This window comes from Onychostoma macrolepis, chromosome 17, assembly GCF_012432095.1.
Source record: "Onychostoma macrolepis isolate SWU-2019 chromosome 17, ASM1243209v1, whole genome shotgun sequence".
In the NCBI taxonomy this organism is placed as follows: Eukaryota; Metazoa; Chordata; class Actinopteri; order Cypriniformes; family Cyprinidae; genus Onychostoma; species Onychostoma macrolepis.
This window is the reverse complement of record NC_081171.1, coordinates 30,124,059-30,142,426: the sequence shown is the minus strand read 5'-3', so window position 1 is coordinate 30,142,426 and position 18,368 is coordinate 30,124,059. Positions and strand designations below refer to the sequence as shown.

The 18,368-nt window shown below is 37.4% G+C and overlaps 1 protein-coding gene across 4 annotated transcripts in view; it reads left to right on the top strand.

Annotated features, from left to right (window-relative positions):
• Nucleotides 1-18,368, top strand: part of fermt2 (FERM domain containing kindlin 2) — a 66,781-nt gene that overhangs the window by 41,399 nt on the left and 7,014 nt on the right. For 2 of the 4 annotated variants that reach the window (XM_058748343.1, XM_058748345.1), the window contains 10 exons: nucleotides 2,909-3,134; nucleotides 3,217-3,319; nucleotides 5,870-5,977; nucleotides 8,997-9,131; nucleotides 9,975-10,024; nucleotides 10,484-10,608; nucleotides 10,691-10,797; nucleotides 11,241-11,459; nucleotides 16,289-16,309; nucleotides 17,807-17,931. In XM_058748343.1, coding sequence (XP_058604326.1) covers nucleotides 2,909-3,134; nucleotides 3,217-3,319; nucleotides 5,870-5,977; nucleotides 8,997-9,131; nucleotides 9,975-10,024; nucleotides 10,484-10,608; nucleotides 10,691-10,797; nucleotides 11,241-11,459; nucleotides 16,289-16,309; nucleotides 17,807-17,931 — 1,219 coding nt within the window. The remainder of the gene's footprint in view (nucleotides 1-2,908; nucleotides 3,135-3,216; nucleotides 3,320-5,869; nucleotides 5,978-8,996; nucleotides 9,132-9,974; nucleotides 10,025-10,483; nucleotides 10,609-10,690; nucleotides 10,798-11,240; nucleotides 11,460-16,288; nucleotides 16,310-17,806; nucleotides 17,932-18,368) is intronic. The other 2 variants (XM_058748344.1, XM_058748346.1) reach the window with 1 other exon arrangement.

Genomic DNA, 18,368 nt, shown 5'->3' with positions numbered 1-18,368 from the left:
TGATTTTGGTGGTATTGTCTGTGTGGGCTCTCAGTGCTTTAAAAGGATTCATTTGAATATATGTTATATATTGAATTTGCTTAACTCATTTTTCTTTTCAAATTTTTCAGATTTCTTTTCTAAATTCAATGCAGTATTTTTTTTTTTTTTTTTAACTTTTATAAATGTTTGCTACACAATAAGTATATTTTAAGGACACTTGCAAGTTTTCTTTTATTGATCTAGTTCATTAGGTGTCATCCTTTCACTAGCTCTAGTCATCTAAATGAAGGTTATAGTTAGTCTCTGTGGGTGTTGTACCATGACATACGTCATAGCTGGTGAACAGCTGATACTATGTAATATTAATTAACATCCAGGAGTCTCCATTTAATAATAACCAGCAGGACCTGTGCAATTTGAGGTCCTTATGCGGATTGGGAAAATTGATCCAGCTGTCCTGTAGGCATTGACTGAAGTGTTTAAAGAATGATGCTGCACTAATGGACTGAATGTGTTAATGGTGTGTGGTGATAACAGCTGTAACAGTGCACTGAGACCCAGCTGATGCTCTGCTCCTGATTCACCGGATTCAGAGATATATCAGTCACCTCCCGGACCCCTTATGCTGCTGGATGTGCTCGCTGCAGTGTGTGCACTCGCAAAGTTCAACTCTGTGTTTTACTGTGTGTTTTCTGCATGCTGCCTTCATCAGAACTGTTCAGTCATGTGACGTGAATGAGTGATTGTGTGAACAGCAATTTCTTGTGCTGTTTATGGTGACTTTCAGTCACTGGATTTGGTACACTTATCTAGGAATGGGCGGTATGACAAAATCCTGCCATCATGTTAACAAGTTATTTTTGAAGAAAATTTAACCAAATAATTTGTTTTATAAAAATGTGGAAAATTCCTGTTTAATCTTGTGCAACATCTTACAACCTGAATTCCGGAAATCTTGGGACATTTCTTAAATTTGAATAAAATAAAAACTAAAAGACTTTCAAATCGCATGAGCCAATATTTTATTCACAATAGAACATAGAGAACATAACAAATGTTTAAACTGAGAAATTTTACAATTTTATCCACTAAATGAGCTCATTTCAAATTTGATGCCTGCTACAGGTCTCAAAAAAGTTGGCACGGGGGCAACAAAGGGATGAAAAAGCAAGAAATTTTGAAAAGATTCGGCTGGGAGAACATCTAGCAACTAATTAAGTTAATTGACATCAGGTCTGTAACATGATTAGCTATGAAAGAGAGCGGTATGAGTCTTAGAGAGGCAGAGTCTCTCAGAAGTAAAGATGACAGAGACTCTCCAATCTGTGAAAGAGTGCATAAAAAGAATGTGGAATACTTTAAAAACAAGGTTCCTCAACGTCAAATTACAAAGGAGTTGCAAAATTCATCATCTACAGTGCATAACATCATCAAAAGATTCAGAGAAACTGGAGAAATCTCTGTGCACAAGGGACAAGGCCAAAGACCTTTGTTGGATGCCCGTGGTCTTCGGGCCCTCAGACGACACTGCATCACTCATCGGAATGATTCTGTCATTGAAATTACTAAATGGGCCCAGGAATACTTCCAGAAACCACTGTCGGTAAACACAATCCGCCGTGCCATCTGCAGATGCCAACTAAAGCTCTATCATGCAAAAAGGCCAAAATGTGGGGGCCAAAATGTTAACAAAAGCCATATGTGAACACGGTCCAGAAGCGCCGTCGTGTTCTGTGGGCCAAGGCTCATTTAAAAAGGACTGTTTCAAAGTGGAAAAGTGTTCTATGGCCAGACGAGTCCAAATCTGACATTCTTGTTGTAAATCACAGACATTTTGTGCATAAAATTGTAAAATTTCTCAGTTTAAACATTTGTTATGTTATCTATGTTCTATTGTGAATAAAATATTGGCTCATGTGATTTGAAATTCTTTTAGTTTTATTTTATTCAAATTTTTAAAACGTCCTAACATTTCTGGAATTTGGGTTGTAAATTTTATCTTAAAAAATAAGATTCTTTAAATTCTTAAATTCTTTATCTTTGTATTTAAAATTTAATGGAATCAAACCAGAAAATGAGATTATTCATAACAAATGATGTCAGAGTAGAAACATAATAACGGACTTGAGTTAAATTAGCTGCACAACTGTTATTATTATTATTATTATTATTATTATTATTATTAATTTATTTATTTATTTAAATAAATTTGACTTTTTTTAATGGACTGTGGACTACACATCACAGTCCGTAAAAAGGGCCCATTTATAATTTTCAGTTTTTTAATAATGTACATTTATAATAACTCTATTTTTTGTTGTTAAACTGCCTTGGAATAAATTGCATAAAACTTCAAAGATGCTGCATGCAAATTTGACACATTTCTCTCTTCTGACCAACATAATCTTGATATGTTTTCCCTCTTTTGTAAAGTGTTTTATTTTATTTATTTATTTTTTATAAAAAAAAAATTTTTTTGTGAAAAGGGTCCAAAGCTATTTTTGCTGAAAATTCAACCCAAAATAATTTAGTTTTGTGTCAGTGTAATAATTCCTATTTAATTTTGTGTAATATTATAATCTATTTTTATTCTTTGTATAGTTTAATGGAAGAAAACCAAAAAATTATGATGAACCTAAGTTGAAAAAAAAAAAATAAATGAATAAAAACGGCAAGCTGCTGTAAATATCTAAGACAGTATAAGCACACCTCTGACTGCTGATTTCTTTATAAATACGCCAATTTGCTCTTTTTCTTGAAAGGCACATACAACCTACAGTTACACCATGGTTACAAAACCTGAACCACTCTCTACTGGACGAAACATTAAAATATACGTCATTCCGCCCAGCCCTCCGTCTGGCTTGTCATGTGAGTGTGGTGACGCCCGTTTTCGGTGGTTACTTACAGACGCATCTCATTTCAGGAAGCATCTATTCTAGTCCTGGACTTTACAGCAAGACCATGACTCCTACCTATGACTCTCGGGACGGCAGCCCTCTGTCCCCCACCACAGCGTGGTTTGGAGACAGTCCGCTGTCAGAAGGCAATCCCAGCATCCTCGCTGTCAGCCAGCCCATCACCTCACCCGACATTGTGGTCAAGATGTACAAACCACAGTCCCTCCTGGACAAGGCCAAGATCAACCAGGGGTAAGCTGGGACAGATCTGATGTGTGAAGAGACTGTGATTCAGAAGGCTTTCGTTTATATTCTTCTGATTGTCTTTGTGAAGGTGGCTGGACTCCTCCAGATCACTGATGGAGCAGGATGTGAAGGAGAACGAGGTTCTTCTGCTCCGGTTCAAGTACCACAGCTTCTTTGACCTCAACCCAAAGGTCTGTTTTGCACGTTATCACATATAATCATATGCACACAATGCCAAATAGGACATTCCAGAATCACACACAAGCTCTTAAAGGGGTCATGAACTGCCTTTTGTTTATTATTTTGCACTGTCGTTTGAGGTCCAATGTTGTCAAGATTTTTACATCAAAAAACATCATAATTTAGAAGTAATAGGCTATTTTCTATCCTATTTTTTTTTTATACAGAATGCTCTGTTTGAATAGGCGTGGCGGATTGTAGACTCGGAAGTAAACACTGACAGTTTGACTAACAGTTGTGTATGTTTGACAGCCCACATTGCTCATTGATGGACGCTGCAGTGATTTAGGTCAAAAACTCATAAATAACTCAATACAATCAAACCAAACAATCTGTAAGAAGAGACAAAGTAATAGTGATCACGTAATAAAAAGTTACTCACGCTCGTGTGTTGCGACATGACTGTCAGATCCAATATAGTCGCACAGCATCGTCTTTTAGTTTAAATCTTTTTGAAAATCCTGCATCGAATTGTGCCTTGTTTGTAAATGAATCCACGGTAAAAATTTAAAACATTTTTTTCAGTGTGACAGACAACTGATTGGGCGAAAAACCTAAAGGGGTCATGCAATGGAAAATCAAAATGTTCATGATATTCCTATACCTGTTAATTGCATGAAAACCATCTATATTGTGATTATTTTATATACAGAAAGTTGTCAGAGATTGTTGTCTTTATTATAGCTGGAGAATTCTTATTTAGACTGTTAATTCACAAATTACCTCAACCGGCATACATGGCATTTCCATTACACCGCTGCGTTGGCAAGACAAAACACAGTAGTCAATAGAACACACACAATACATTATAATCAGGGATGCTGTCTACACTGGAAGCGGTGCGGCACAACAAATCACCGACAGTAAACTGATGCCTCGTTTTATTTATGACATGCTGACACAAAGTTCAAATGATTTTTAACGATCGCTTTGTCGCATCCAGTGTAGACAGACTTTAGCAGTTGCGGTGCGGCGCATTAAATGGGCGAGCACTTCATATCTCAAGAGCCGTTTCCAGTTGCTGTTTGCGAGAGAAGGCCAGCAAAGACCTGCTTGCTTGGTGGTGGAATAATGAGGCAAGATACCTGGCCACGGTTGCTTAAAATGCATTTGTGCAACAAGCACACCATCTGAACGCGTGTTCAGTGCGGCTGGATACATCGTAACACCAATGAGGTCCTCCCTTAAACCGGACAATATCAACACGTTTGTTTTTCTGTCATTATAAATTATGAATCTAACATTACATAAAAGCCAAGGTAGGCTTAAGCATTAGTGTTTACGTTCTAATTGTTATCAGGCCAACGCAGATTTTCCAGCATGTGATTTGAAGTTGTTACAAATTATTTAGGCTACTTTCTCATTTAACTGTATTATTTTATTTTATAGCCTAGTGTTTTGCAGGCTGCGTGTTGCCGTGTTCACTGACGGAAGTGCTAAAATAAACACGTATGTTTGTTAATAGATGTTTGATCAACCCTAATAATCAGTGGCTCAGTTTACTCTGCTCAACGAGTCTCTTAGTTACATCGTGTTGCACTTTGTAAGTTATGGTAAAAGTATTGGTGAGATTGCAGAAATCACTTCGCAGTAAGAAGATGATTGTTATCATCATGTGCTCAGTTGACATGACTGTAGTGCAGTGCTTTGATGCTCTAAATCAGGTGTGCCAAACTCAGTTCCTGGAGATTCAACCCTAATTAAACACACCTGATCCAACTAATCGAGTAATTTAGGCTTATTTGAAAACTACAGGTGCAGGGTTGGAACTAAACTCTGCAGGGATGCGGCCCTCCAGGAACTGAGTTTGACACCCCTGCTCTAAATCAGTGGTTCTCAAACCTCTCCATGAAGTACCCCCAACACTGCACATTTTGTATGTCTCCCTATATCTGACACACCCACTTGTCTTGCAGTTGAGGTCTTGCTTGAGGTCTTGCAGTCTCCACTATGAGCTGATGAGTTGAATCAGGTGTGATAGATGAGGGAGACATACAAAATGTGCAGGGCTGGGGGTACTCCAGGACAAGTTTGAGAACCACTGATCTAAATATAATGCTGTAATCAACACTTTTCCCCATTTGTTCATCTGGGCGTAATAAAAGTTTTCAAGAGAGTTCCACATGTAATGCTCATTTCATATGCAAAAATGCCAGCCATTCATAACAGTGGGAGTTTCCATTGAAGTGTCACAGTGGACACGCCCCTTCTAACAGAGTGTTCAACTCAGAGGCCAAATTTGGGTAAAAAATGACCATTTATTTTTTACCTTATAACCATTTTTGATGAAAATACCATACTAAGATGATGTGCACCTCAGGAAAACATAAAATATTGCATTTCATGACCTCTTTAAGGTTGTATATGAGTATAGTAATATATAGTGTGCATTATGCTCACCCGTAGGCCTCTCAGAGGGATCTACGCACTTATGTTGTAAGGACGGTGTGATGGAAGTGTTGTTGTGGTGTCGTGTTTTAACACTCTCCTGACCCCTGCAGTATGATGCCATCAGGGTGAACCAGCTGTATGAGCAGGCCAAGTGGGCCATCCTGCTGGAGGAGATCGAATGCACCGAGGAGGAGATGATGATGTTCGCCGCCCTGCAGGTACGTGCGCATCCAAACCTCGGCAGAATTTATGCGAGCGCTCCATCTGTTAGGATTGCTGCGTAAGCCCGCCGTTTGACAGTTTGCGGTCTTCACTCAGGTCCTCTGGTCCTGTTAATGAATTGGATGGGCTCTGTGCCTGACTGCGTAGCATCTGCAGCGTGAAAACGTTTGGCTGCGGCGTTTGTTTTCACTGGCCCTTTGGCCAGCGATGACCCTGCTATTTCAAACCCTCATAAATGTTGAGTGACAACACCTCAGGACGCCTCACTGTCTTCACATCATGTAAATATAGAGCGGCCGTCTGTTCGAGGGAGGTGGGACATGGGAGGAGACCACCCGGAGTCTCCAGTCTAAGGAGGTGTGGGTTGCTCCAGCACGGATTTGTGGAGGTGTATCAGTGGTGTCGACTTTCTCTGTTTACGTACAGCGAGTTTAAATTAGTCAGGTCTGTCCCTCCCCATCAGTCCGCACCACGTTCAGTCAGAGGATATGAGTCTGGATCTGGCTCTGGACACGTCTCTGGGTAGAAGAGCTCAGCGCCATCAAACATCAGCAGCTCTAAGTTTAGCCAGCATTATAGCGAGGCTGTTAACCGTTGAGAGAAATCGGTATGTCATTCACCTACTAACTACTCTTATCTGAGCAGAGAGATGGTGACATGAAAATACCTTTAGCCTCCATTTTGAAAGCGGAGCTGTCATCAGCGTACAGTGAAATAAACATCTGTAGTCTAACTGTCCACTGTAGCACCATGGGGATCGTTTGACAGCTATTTCAGTCAGGACCACTTTCATCAAAGTATATTTATTAGTTATATTGCATACTGTTAGTGTTGGAGGTATGGTTCTGTTCTGGGCAAAACTCCACACGCCTGTCCATGCAGCCATGGAGAGCAGCAAGTCAAACCCCCCTGGGGTACAGAACAGATCCAGTATATGCATACATAATTACAATTAAATTTTTTGAGTAGTAGAAAATACAAATACATGGTAGAGAATACTTGCAATGTAGTGAACTGTATACAGTAAGAAACAAAAGTCAGATTAGATTACAGGTTTGCTTTAAACTCATACATGAATAGTATTATAGTTAACAAAAAACAATATTAAAAATGTTGTTAGTATCATTGAAATAAATGTTAAATTATTAACTTTAAACTTTAATTAAAATAAAAAAAAAAAAAATATATATATATATATATATATATATATATATATATATATATATATATATATATATATATATATATATATATATATATATATATATATATATATAATTATTTATTTATTTTTATTTATTTATTTAATTAAAAACCTATTTGGGGGACTATAATAGTGTATCAATTATACTAAAATAACACTGATGCAGAAAATGATAAATGTTAAAATATTAACTTTAAACATTAACTAAAATTAAAAATTCTAAATATATATTTTTATATTTTATTTTGAATTAAAATCTATAATAGTGTATCTAGGGCTGCACGATATAGTCACATTGCAGGATGTGCAATGTTTAGTATACTGATCGTTATATTTATACTGATTGTTTTCGCGACAGTGTCGTGTCGCGCCGCCCCGCACCGCAACAGCTAGAGGCTGTCTACACTGTCAGTACGTCATAAAAAGATGACTAGGGATTTACTCTCGTGGATTTGTCGCGCCGCATCCACAGTAGACAGCATCACTGATTAAAATGGGTTCTATAGTATTTTGTCGCGCTGCTCGCGTCCGGTGTAGACCATAGACTGTATAAAAACATGGTGAGAGCCTCGGAGATACACGTGAATTCCATTCATCTCTGCATCTATTTGTGTCTGAAATGACATACACGTGAAACTGTCAAAATGCAATTCTCCGCAAGTATTCTTGTAAACACAGTTGGTTATGGCTTAAGTGAAGGTAAACAATTGAGAATGTAAATGGAAGGTAGGCTATATTGGTTCACAGCAGTTTAATGTTCCTGAGGCTTTCTGTGTCATCAATGTTAATCAAACAACAAAACGCACAGAGCAAAATCACTTGTGTAGCTTTAACACAGATTTATTAGATTTCATTTAAATACAGTGAAAACTATGCAGTTATTTTTCATTTGATTATTCAATTTCTGTACCTGAATACTGTTAGACTTACCTGAAGAATATAAAGCACTGTTTATTTCATTCGTATCATTTTTCTATTATATTTAGGTTATCTATGTTTGTAATTTGCTTATTTTCTATGCTGATTTATTCACCTACAAAATCACCCAAATCATTGATTTTTTTTTTTTTTTTTCTTCATATCGCAATATATATAGCAGAAAAAAAATAGCAATGTGAGTTTTCCAATATCGTGCAGCCCTAGTATCAATGATACTAAAATAATACTGATACAGAAAATGTTACTGATTTAAAAATGTTAAATGTTGTTTGCTCATCCCAGGAGGTCAAAGTAAATATTGCATTAGCTTTTTTTATTTTTCATTTATTTTGTAAGAGTTTTGCAAATTTTGAAGCATGCATGAATTAGAGTTTAAAACCAATTCATGAACATTTGAAAACAAATACAAAATAATTGTTAAATTGCACAAATGCATAAAAGTTTAAAACCTAAAAAACACATTTAAAATGAGCATTGGCAAATTCAGCTTTATTTAATTGGGAAAATCATCCAGTAACAGTGTAGCTTGCAAAATGTGAGACAGGGCCGCATATTTGTCCTGTCAGGAGGTCAAAGTAAATATTTTATTAATTTTATTTTCCCCTTATTTTGTAAGAGTTTGATGATGTGCAGCCCTGGAATTGAAGACGTGTGTGAATACACTTTTAAACAAATTCATGAAAATGCTAAAAAATGTTAAATTTCACAAATGCATGCAAGTTATAAGTGTCAACATTTTGAAAATACTTTTTTACATTTACGTTGACAAATTCAATTTTTTTAATTGGGTAAATGTTAAATGTGGGAGAGGATTAAATATTACAAATTAAATGGCAACGGCGTGTTTATCTTGATTGTGCTTTTATTTGCAGTACCACATCAACAAGCTGTCCATCATGTCTTCAGACAATCACATGAACAACAGTGAGAAGGAGATCGATGAGGTTGATGCGGCTCTGTCAGATCTGGAGATAACTCTAGAGGGAGGAAAGACGTCCAACACGCTGGTACTGGAACACATGCTGTCACATGCAATAATAATTCTTACTACTTCTGTTACAGCCACAGACACACACCTGTAGGCCTGTATCACACTTCTACATTCGAAAAGCAGAAGCTTCAAATATTAGCATGAAATAACTTCCGCTGTAGCCTGTGTCAGTGCAGTGCGTATAGCATGGGCATGCTGTGATTTATTGACATACAGTTCATCACAAATACTTCATCTAAACACACCAACCTCATTAATCAGGTATGATGAAACAAAGAAAAATGGTGTCATGTTATTCTGATGCATATTTTGTCATTTAAAAGGGAAGCACACATGCCTGCTGTATGTGTATGTTATTTTATTTATTTATTTTTTCAAAAAGCAAGGATGTAATACAAATAACATATCACCATGAAGAACAGTAGAATTAGACATTACACATCACATTAAACGTTAATTAAGAGGAAAGACTACAAATGAGAAATATTATTCACATTGCTTTCATGCTTTTCATTCCATAAAAAAATCAAGTATTACTTTGAATTGAAGTCATTCAAATATTATTATTTTTTAAAATGACTGGTTTTATCATTGTAAGTGAGTCATATCCTCTGGAGTTTGAGTGCAGTAATTGGATAGCATTATATTCCAGACAGAATTGGAGTTTAATCATAATAAACATGCTGAAAAGAAAGCAATGACATTAAAAAAATTAAATCAAAACGGTGTATTCTGAATATTCCTCTGGCTGTAACATAAGCGGCGTGCAGCTGTTATGCAGACTGTGATCATAAAGATTTTGACATTATTATGCCAACAACTTTATTTATAACTTTATTAATACACTTTTTGTTTTCAGGGTGACATCACATCCATTCCTGAACTGGCCGACTATGTGAAAGTCTTCAAGTGAGTTGAAGGATTGAAAAATATGTTGAGATTTATTGTTTTTGGTCTCATAAGCTTTAATTAGTGTAAGGCAAAATAAATAAATAAATAAAGCAAGGTCTTTTGTCACATATATAGACTCTATGTATTAGGCTATTTAAAGTGTAAATGTTGTAATTTCCTCAACACTAGTGGAAACTAAATTAATTACAGTGTGTTTGTTTAAGCGAAATGGGTCCGACGTGACAATATTGGCTCAGCCAGTGGTGTGAAAGTGGGGCATTATTACCTGTCTGACACTAGGTTTCCACTGGAAGTGGTTGAAATGCTAGTGGCAGAGAAATTACACACTACAGCTGATTATAATGTGCTTATATTTTGCTATATTGAATATTGAAAGAACAGATGTCACAGAGCTGATCAGCAGTAGAGATGGGTCTTTTATCAAAGTAATTTCCCTAACTTTTGCTTGCACCTCAGACCAAAGAAACTCACTCTAAAAGGATACAAGCAATACTGGTGCACGTTCAAGGACATCACAATCTCCTGCTACAAGAGCCGCGAGGAGGCCCACGGCACGCCAGCACACCAGATGAACCTGAGAGGTGAACGCTCGCCACGGACGCTGTGAGAAACTCTGTTTGTTTACCTCATCAACACTGCATCTCATCTGCTGTTTCTCCGTAGGCTGTGAAGTCACACCAGATGTGAACATTTCCGGTCAGAAATTCAACATCAAGTTGCTAATTCCTGTAGCAGATGGTATGAATGAGATCTGGCTGCGGTGTGATGCTGTGAGTGAGATGTTTTCATGGACACATCTATTGATTGCCACACATTATTGTGCAATAAATCACCTCACATTTTCACTTGTCTTTAAAAGGAAAAGTAGCATGTTACTTGACTTACTACTTCAAAAGTAATACAAACTCATCAGGGTTATTATGGTTAACTAAAACTAAAACCATGAAAAAGAAATGCGTTACTTGAAATAATTTTATTTATTTCAGCTAGTTGCCAAAGTAACATCTCATTTTAATTTAGTATTGATGTCCTAAAATAACTGAAATGGACAGAAAAGTCCCCAAAAAGTAATAAAACTGACAAAAACATATAACAACATTGCTAAAACTTAAAAATGAAAACAGAAAATAAAAAAACTAATTGAAAAATTATAATAGCATCTGAGTGATAGTAAATGAACACTGGCACTCAAACGGCTTTCCTTGTCCTTCAGGAGAAGCAGTATGCTCAGTGGATGGCGGCTTGCCGTTTGGCCTCCAAAGGGAAGACGATGGCAGATAGTTCCTACAACTTGGAGGTCCAGAACATTCTGTCCTTCCTGAAGATGCAGCACATGAATCCTGATCCTCAGATCATAGAGCCCATCACCACCGACATCAACCCTGAGTGTCTGGTGTCTCCACGATACCTGAAGAAATACAAGAACAAGCAGGTAAATGAGAGACCGGTCTGCTGCTGCAGTACAGAATATAAACAGACACTGACGGCAGAGAGCTAAAGACAGGCAGGGAGACAGATCAAGAGACTTATATACTAATACATAGTAATAAACAGCAATATGTTTACATGTATTTATTTACTAATGCATGCAAGTGAAGCAAAATTAAAAGTTGTTGACATTTTTGCTGCTGATTTTTAAATAAGATTCAGTCTTAACGCAAAGTCACAAAACTGACCTACTTGGCCTTTAGCTTCATTGACAAAAATGTACATTAAAATGATTATAATCACGATTTTAATGTTATATTAAAGCCACAATATGTAAGGTTTTTTATTATTATTTTTGTTATATATTTTGCTGACTTGTGTACTTTTTCCCAAATGTTTCGAAGAATGTTTAAATCCAGGGAAATAAGCAATATTAACTAGTGACACGGACCGTGTCCTTGCGTCGCCTGCCAATGACGTCATACACCCTCGATTTTTTTCCGGTTTTATTTTGTAGAAAACATGGAAACCCCAAAGACAATTTAATATTTAATTTTATTAATAATATTATTATTAATATGTTATAATAATATTTTATTAGACAGGTGACAAACGCACAGAGCAGCATTATAACAGAACTTTCAACACACTCAAGTGTATCTAGTATGATAAAATAGCGCTGTTTTACCTCACATACACATGACCGGAAGAAGCGGAAGCGGTCGACTGTGGCATAATAAAAGCTCCGCTACTTTCGAGCCATGTATCGTGCTCGTCCTTCATTAGCAATCGCTCCAGCGTCCTCGTTTCGCTTCCACCACTTTCAGCCTCACCCTACTTCATATTACAGTGACCTTAATAAGTCTTTAATACATTAGCTCATCCATGGACATGATTGCATCAGCTGTGGGGATGAAGACAACAGCTCCCATGATTCCACACTCAATCACAGCGTCATCAATCCACACCTTCGTTTCTCTATTTGTTTTGAATAACATAACATATTGTGCCTTACATATTGATAAACTTACATAATGTGCCTTTAAGGGGAAATATATATATATTTTTTAAATATGCTTGGCAGTGTGACTGATTTTTTTATTTTTTTTCCTGTATTTACATGCATTTTTGTATTTTCTGACCTTAAGTATGATCCATATGAATTTGTGTAAATCAGTGGAAAAAATTAAGTTTTCAAATTTAAAATACATGCATGGGTTGCTTGAAACAGCACTGCATGGCACTGTTGCGGTTGTGTGCAGAAGAGTTGCTATTAAAGTAAATAACAGCACTGTGTTCATTTCCACATGAGCAGCTCACGATCCAGTGTTTTCAGCATCTCGAAGCAGCTCAGTTTACAGTAGATGCTGCTCCATATGAACTCCATCTCTGCAATCGCTGTTTGGGTTGCTTATTTGTAGCGAAAATTGTTTATAAATGTTAATGTCATAGATTCTCTATGGGGTTCAGGTCAGGCGAGTTTGCTGGCCAATCAAGCTTTTGGTACCTTTGGCAGTGTGGGCAGGTGCCAAGTCCTGCTGGAAAATGAAATCAGCCTCTCCATAAAGCTTGTCAGCAGAAGGAAGCATGAAGTGCTCTAAAATTTCCTGGTAGATGGCTGTGTTGACTGTGGACATCAGAAAACACAGTGGACCAACACCAGCAGATGACATGACAGCCCAAATCATCACTGACTGTGGAAACTTCACACTGGACTTCAAGCAACTTGGATTCTGTGCCTCTCCACTCTTCCTCCAGACTCTGGGACCTTGATTTCCAAATGAAATGTAAAATTTACTTTCATCTGAAAAGAGGACTTTGGAGCACTGAGCAACAGTCCAGTTCTTTTTCTCCACAGCCCAGGTAAGATGCTTCTGACGATGTTTCTGTTTCAGAAGTGGCTTGGTAGCCCTTTTCCTGAAGACGTCTGAGCGTGGTGACTCTTGATGCACTGACTCCAGCTTCAGTTCACTCCTTGTGAAGCTCTCCCAAGTTTTTGACTTTCATGAGCTGTAAGCTCTAATCATCAAAATTAAAACAAAACAACTTTTGAAATGTTTTACTTTACATGCAATGAATCTAAAATATATGAAAGTTTCACTTTTTGAAATAACTTATGAGAAAAAAATAACTTTTTCACGACATTCTAATTTATTGAGATGCACCTGTGTGTGTGTGTGTGTGTATATATATATATATATATATATATATATATATATATATATATATATATACATAATTAATAGGCTATACTTTGAAATATAATTTAATTCAGTGACACAAAGCAGAATTTTCATTAGCTGTTACTCCAGTTTTCAGAGTCATACGATCCTTCAGAAATCATTCTAATATATTGATTTGCATCACTGAAATAAATTACATTAAAAAAACAAAATCTTTTGAATGGCAGTGTGTGTGTATATATATACACACACATACACATTACATAAATTTTATCTATATAGCCTATCTAAATAAAAATAGACTATAGAAATACAGTATATGGTCCAAAGTAACTAGTAACTAACTACTTGAGTAGTTTTTTTTTAATCTTTTTACTCTTACTCATGTAACTATTCAGACTATTACTTTTACTTTTACTTGAGTAAATATTTATATAAATACTTTTACTTGAGTACAGTTTTTGGGTACTCTACCCACCTCTGCACACACACACATATATTAGTGTTTTTAAGAATAGTTATATTGAAGAGCGAAAAAACTAGTTTTCATTTTTTCCTAAGCTGATCACATGCCTAGATGATACTAAATAAACATCAAATATTAAATACATATCACATTTTAAATATCACCAAGTCCTACTTGGTACTAGTAAGAAAAAATATTTACAAAAATGTAAAAAAACAAAATCATGTTTTTCTAGCACTGAGACACTCATTGTGGTACAGCTATGCAGAGTGTCCAGTGAAATTTCTCAAAATGATGTGGTTTTTGTTGTACTTGATTGAAAAACAAGAGTAAAGTGAAAGTATGTAGGGAGGGCGAGTGTGTGGGAGTCAACAGACGGCTCCTGTGTGCTGCTGCTGCTGCTGCTGGTGTCGTCTTACAGTGGCCCTGGACTCAATCCAGCTCCTGTGATGCTGGGGGATGGTGGGCTTCCTGTCCTCACATCTCACGCGCTCCCCCAGCAGCTTATCGCTGGAAGAAACTTTGAGGAGCTGGGGTGGGGTCTTCAGAAACTGGCGGGAAAAAATACAGGAAACAAGCCATGCCTGGGAATGTGGAGAGGCAGCCTGGGAAGAAGACAAGCGACGTCAAGAGTCCGGATGATTTCTGAGCGCTTTTATCCATGCATTACAAGCTCAATTTATTTTCTTCAGAGGCTTCCTCTGGGATTTTATTCCTAGAGGACGTGGGTCAGTAATCACTGAACTTTGGGAAACCAGGATAGAGGACTTTCTCACTTCCAGACTCGACAGGATCAGGAAAGCGGATGTTGTCATCCAAATGGTGGGGAATTTCAGAGGTCTCTGTAGTGTTCTTGGGTTTAAATGCGTGTGGCACCACCTTGTGGAGTCAAGGGTGTATAGTTTGAAGTGTGATGAAAACATTTCAGGTTGATCATAAACTACGTCTCAGCCATGAACTTTGTACTCATTTTATATGTTTAAAAATGTTCTGATTTGTGCTCAGCACAAAAGATGTCACTAAAGAGTATTTCTTTTTCTTTCTTTCTTTTTTTTGGGGGGGAGCTTAATGGACAAATCAGAAGCTTGAAGTTTGAAAGTTTTTACTCAGAGAGATCATAGACAGACAGACCAATAAAAACTACTTCTGACCCCATTAGAGTCCTATACTGGTAGTTGATGTGCACTGTTATCATGTTGCAGGCATGTTGTTGGATTTTGTTATTAAAAAAAATGCTAATGCATACTATGTAACTGAGTGTTGCATAGTTTTACACATTGCTTGCATGTCGTTGTTTTTTTTTTTTTTAGCACATATTAGCACATATTTTAGCATGTTTCCAACATGTTTTAGCACATTGCTGGTATGATTTATGTTGCTAGCATGTTTTTTTTTTTTTTTGCACTTTTAGCATGTTCCTACCATGCTTTAGAATATTTTAGCTTTTGCTTTACAATATTTTACAATAATAGCAAACAATAACTCTTTTCTGTAAGAGGCACTGTATGAAGCTTTTGACCCCCTCATTGAAAGCTTATGTGGAACAGTTTGGAAGTCTGATACTGGAATTCTGAAAGTCAGATCAGTTAGAAAAAATAGAGAATACAGAGTTAGAACATCCTGAAGGTTTGTGCCAAGTTTGGTGGTCATAGCTTAAAAACTGTAGGACGAGTTAGAAATTTGGTCCCAGAAGAATAATAAGCTTAGTACATTAGCGTATTGGCTTTGACAATCCAACATAATAAACCATTATTTTAAACGAGTCAGTCTGACATCAGTGCAAAAACAGCTTCCACTGGATGGTCCCATTTTAATCAGCGAGGATGAATCAACAGTTCGATCACCCCAGTTTGCAGACTACAGTAGTCTTCTGCTTGGTTTCAGATCAACGGTATTTCAGGATCTCTGCTAGCTGACACATTTCTACATCTGCACAATATACACAGTCAAACCGGCCGGATCTAATGTGATCCCAGTGCAACGTGTTCCTCAGATCTCCCCTGTCCAGCTGATCCTCGTGATCCTCCCCTGCTGTATACTCACTTGCACACCCTGCCCTTTTCTTTCTCTGTACATTAACGGTTGTTTTGATTCTGTTATTCTGCCTGTTTGCTGCTTTATTCATTTATTTGCTTTTCCCTTGTTTCCTCTCCGTGTTCCTCTTCCTGTTTCCACCCTCCTCAGCCAGGCTTTGTCAGGGACTTGGTAAGTCACTCGTTTGACAGCTGGTAAATGTCCATGACTGACTAACACTGGTGCTGTGTCGTACTCCAGAGATCCTTCCATTAACAACTTTACCATTTATAGCTGTAGCTCACCCCAAAGCTCACATTTCAACTGTTTAAACATTTAATATCATGTTTTGTGTCACTGGTGTCTCCTCCAGGGCAGCTATCTGCCTGAATGCTGTTAAAAGTCAAATTATGTATAAGCTCTCATGTGGTGGATATTTTTAGAAATATTTAAATGAATACAGAAGCAGCTTGTAGTCTCATGACCTTGAGGCTTTTAATGTCATTAATCTGTAAAACTCTCAGCCCAATAATTTTGATCAGTTTAAGCATGATTAGATCCCAAAATATATTATCATCATTTACAGTTATTGTTTTGTTATATTATTTTAGATGCACAATGCCATTTTCTACAGGGCCCCTAAAAAGACATGGTGATGGTAGAAAAACTGAGATTCTCTCACAAAACTTTTGCGTTCCCCTGAGAAATTTGTAATTTGTTTGCAAACCTTTGGCACTCCCCAGATAAACTTTGTGTTTGTTTGCAAAATGTTTATGGTGGAAAAAATTAGGTGTGAGGGGAAAAACTGCATGAATGCAGTAGTTCTGCGAGAGATCGTAAAGTTTCTTGGGCGAATGTAATAGTTTTGCGAGAGAACAATTGTTATGCAAGAAAATTTTAAGTTTAGCGAGAGAACGTATAGTTTCTTGGGTGAATGCAGTAGTTCTGCGAGAGAATGTAAGATTTCTTGGCCAAATGCAATAGTTTTGCGAGAGAATCGAGTTCATTGAGAACGTAAAGTTTCTTGTGCAAATGCAATAGTTTTGCAAGGGAATGCAAAGTTTCTTGGTCGCATGCAATAGTTTCTCAGAAGGAAGCAGAATCATTGAAATATAATGCAGAAGCACTGAAAGATCATTTTTCCTCCCATCTCATATTTTTTTTCATCACCATGTTCTCTTAGGGGCTCCGTAGTTTCCACTATGATCAACATATTTGTCTCATAGTACATCTAAAATCTCATGGCAATCATTTTTCGAAAAGGGCTTCTGTTTCATTGACTGACCCTTTCAGGGAGTTTGTAGCTCTGATTGAGGCGTTCATGAGGCACGTAACTGTTCTGTGGGAGACTCTTGTGGCGTCACTCATTTCATTCTGATGTGAAAATGTTTCATGTTCTGGGGAAATAGGGACTAAATGACGGTAACTGGGATTGCAATGGCTTCTGTGAATGTGTGTTATGCCGCATGTGTAACAGATCATAAGCGATGCTTGAACAAGAGGAGCGTCTCATGTGTTCACTGTGATATTTGTGGTGATTGAATGCAGCGATATCATATTGACGTGTCTGGTGTTTCATTCTTCTCTGGGGTTGTTTTCTGATGACAGTGTGTCCATGTGTTCACTCTTACCTTCTGCTGATGGCTTATAGCACTTGTATATTAATGTTCACGCATGCATCATTCTCAGATTTCCACCCGTATTCTGGAAGCCCATCAGAATGTGGCGCAGATGAGCCTCATCGAGGCCAAGATGCGCTTCATACAGGCCTGGCAGTCCTTGCCAGAGTTTGGAATCACCCATTTTCTGGCCAAGTGAGTGTCATCTAAACCTGACATTTCTGTCTCTCAGATTTCTTAATTACATGTTTGTGTGCCAATAGAAATGTCCTTTTTAAAGTTCACAGTTAATTCTTGTTTTAGCATAATTTACTCACCTTCATGTTGTTCCAAACCCATATAATTTATGGTGCTTTTCCACTGCGTGGTATGACTCTGCTCGGCGGGATATTATACACATTGCTCCATCACGCGCTGGATCCGCTCCTCAGCTGACAACAAGAGGAACGTCTGTGCTTCCTCAGCAGACCACGAAACAGCCATTTATTGGTTGTTAAAAAAAGGTGCACTCATTCAAAAGTTGCATTCGTTCCAAAAAAAAAAAAAAAAGGTTGCATTCAATCCTTCGCTGTCTGTGCTGATTTAAATCTAGCGGGTCTGGTGTCTGGTGTCGCAAGTTCAATGACGCAGGT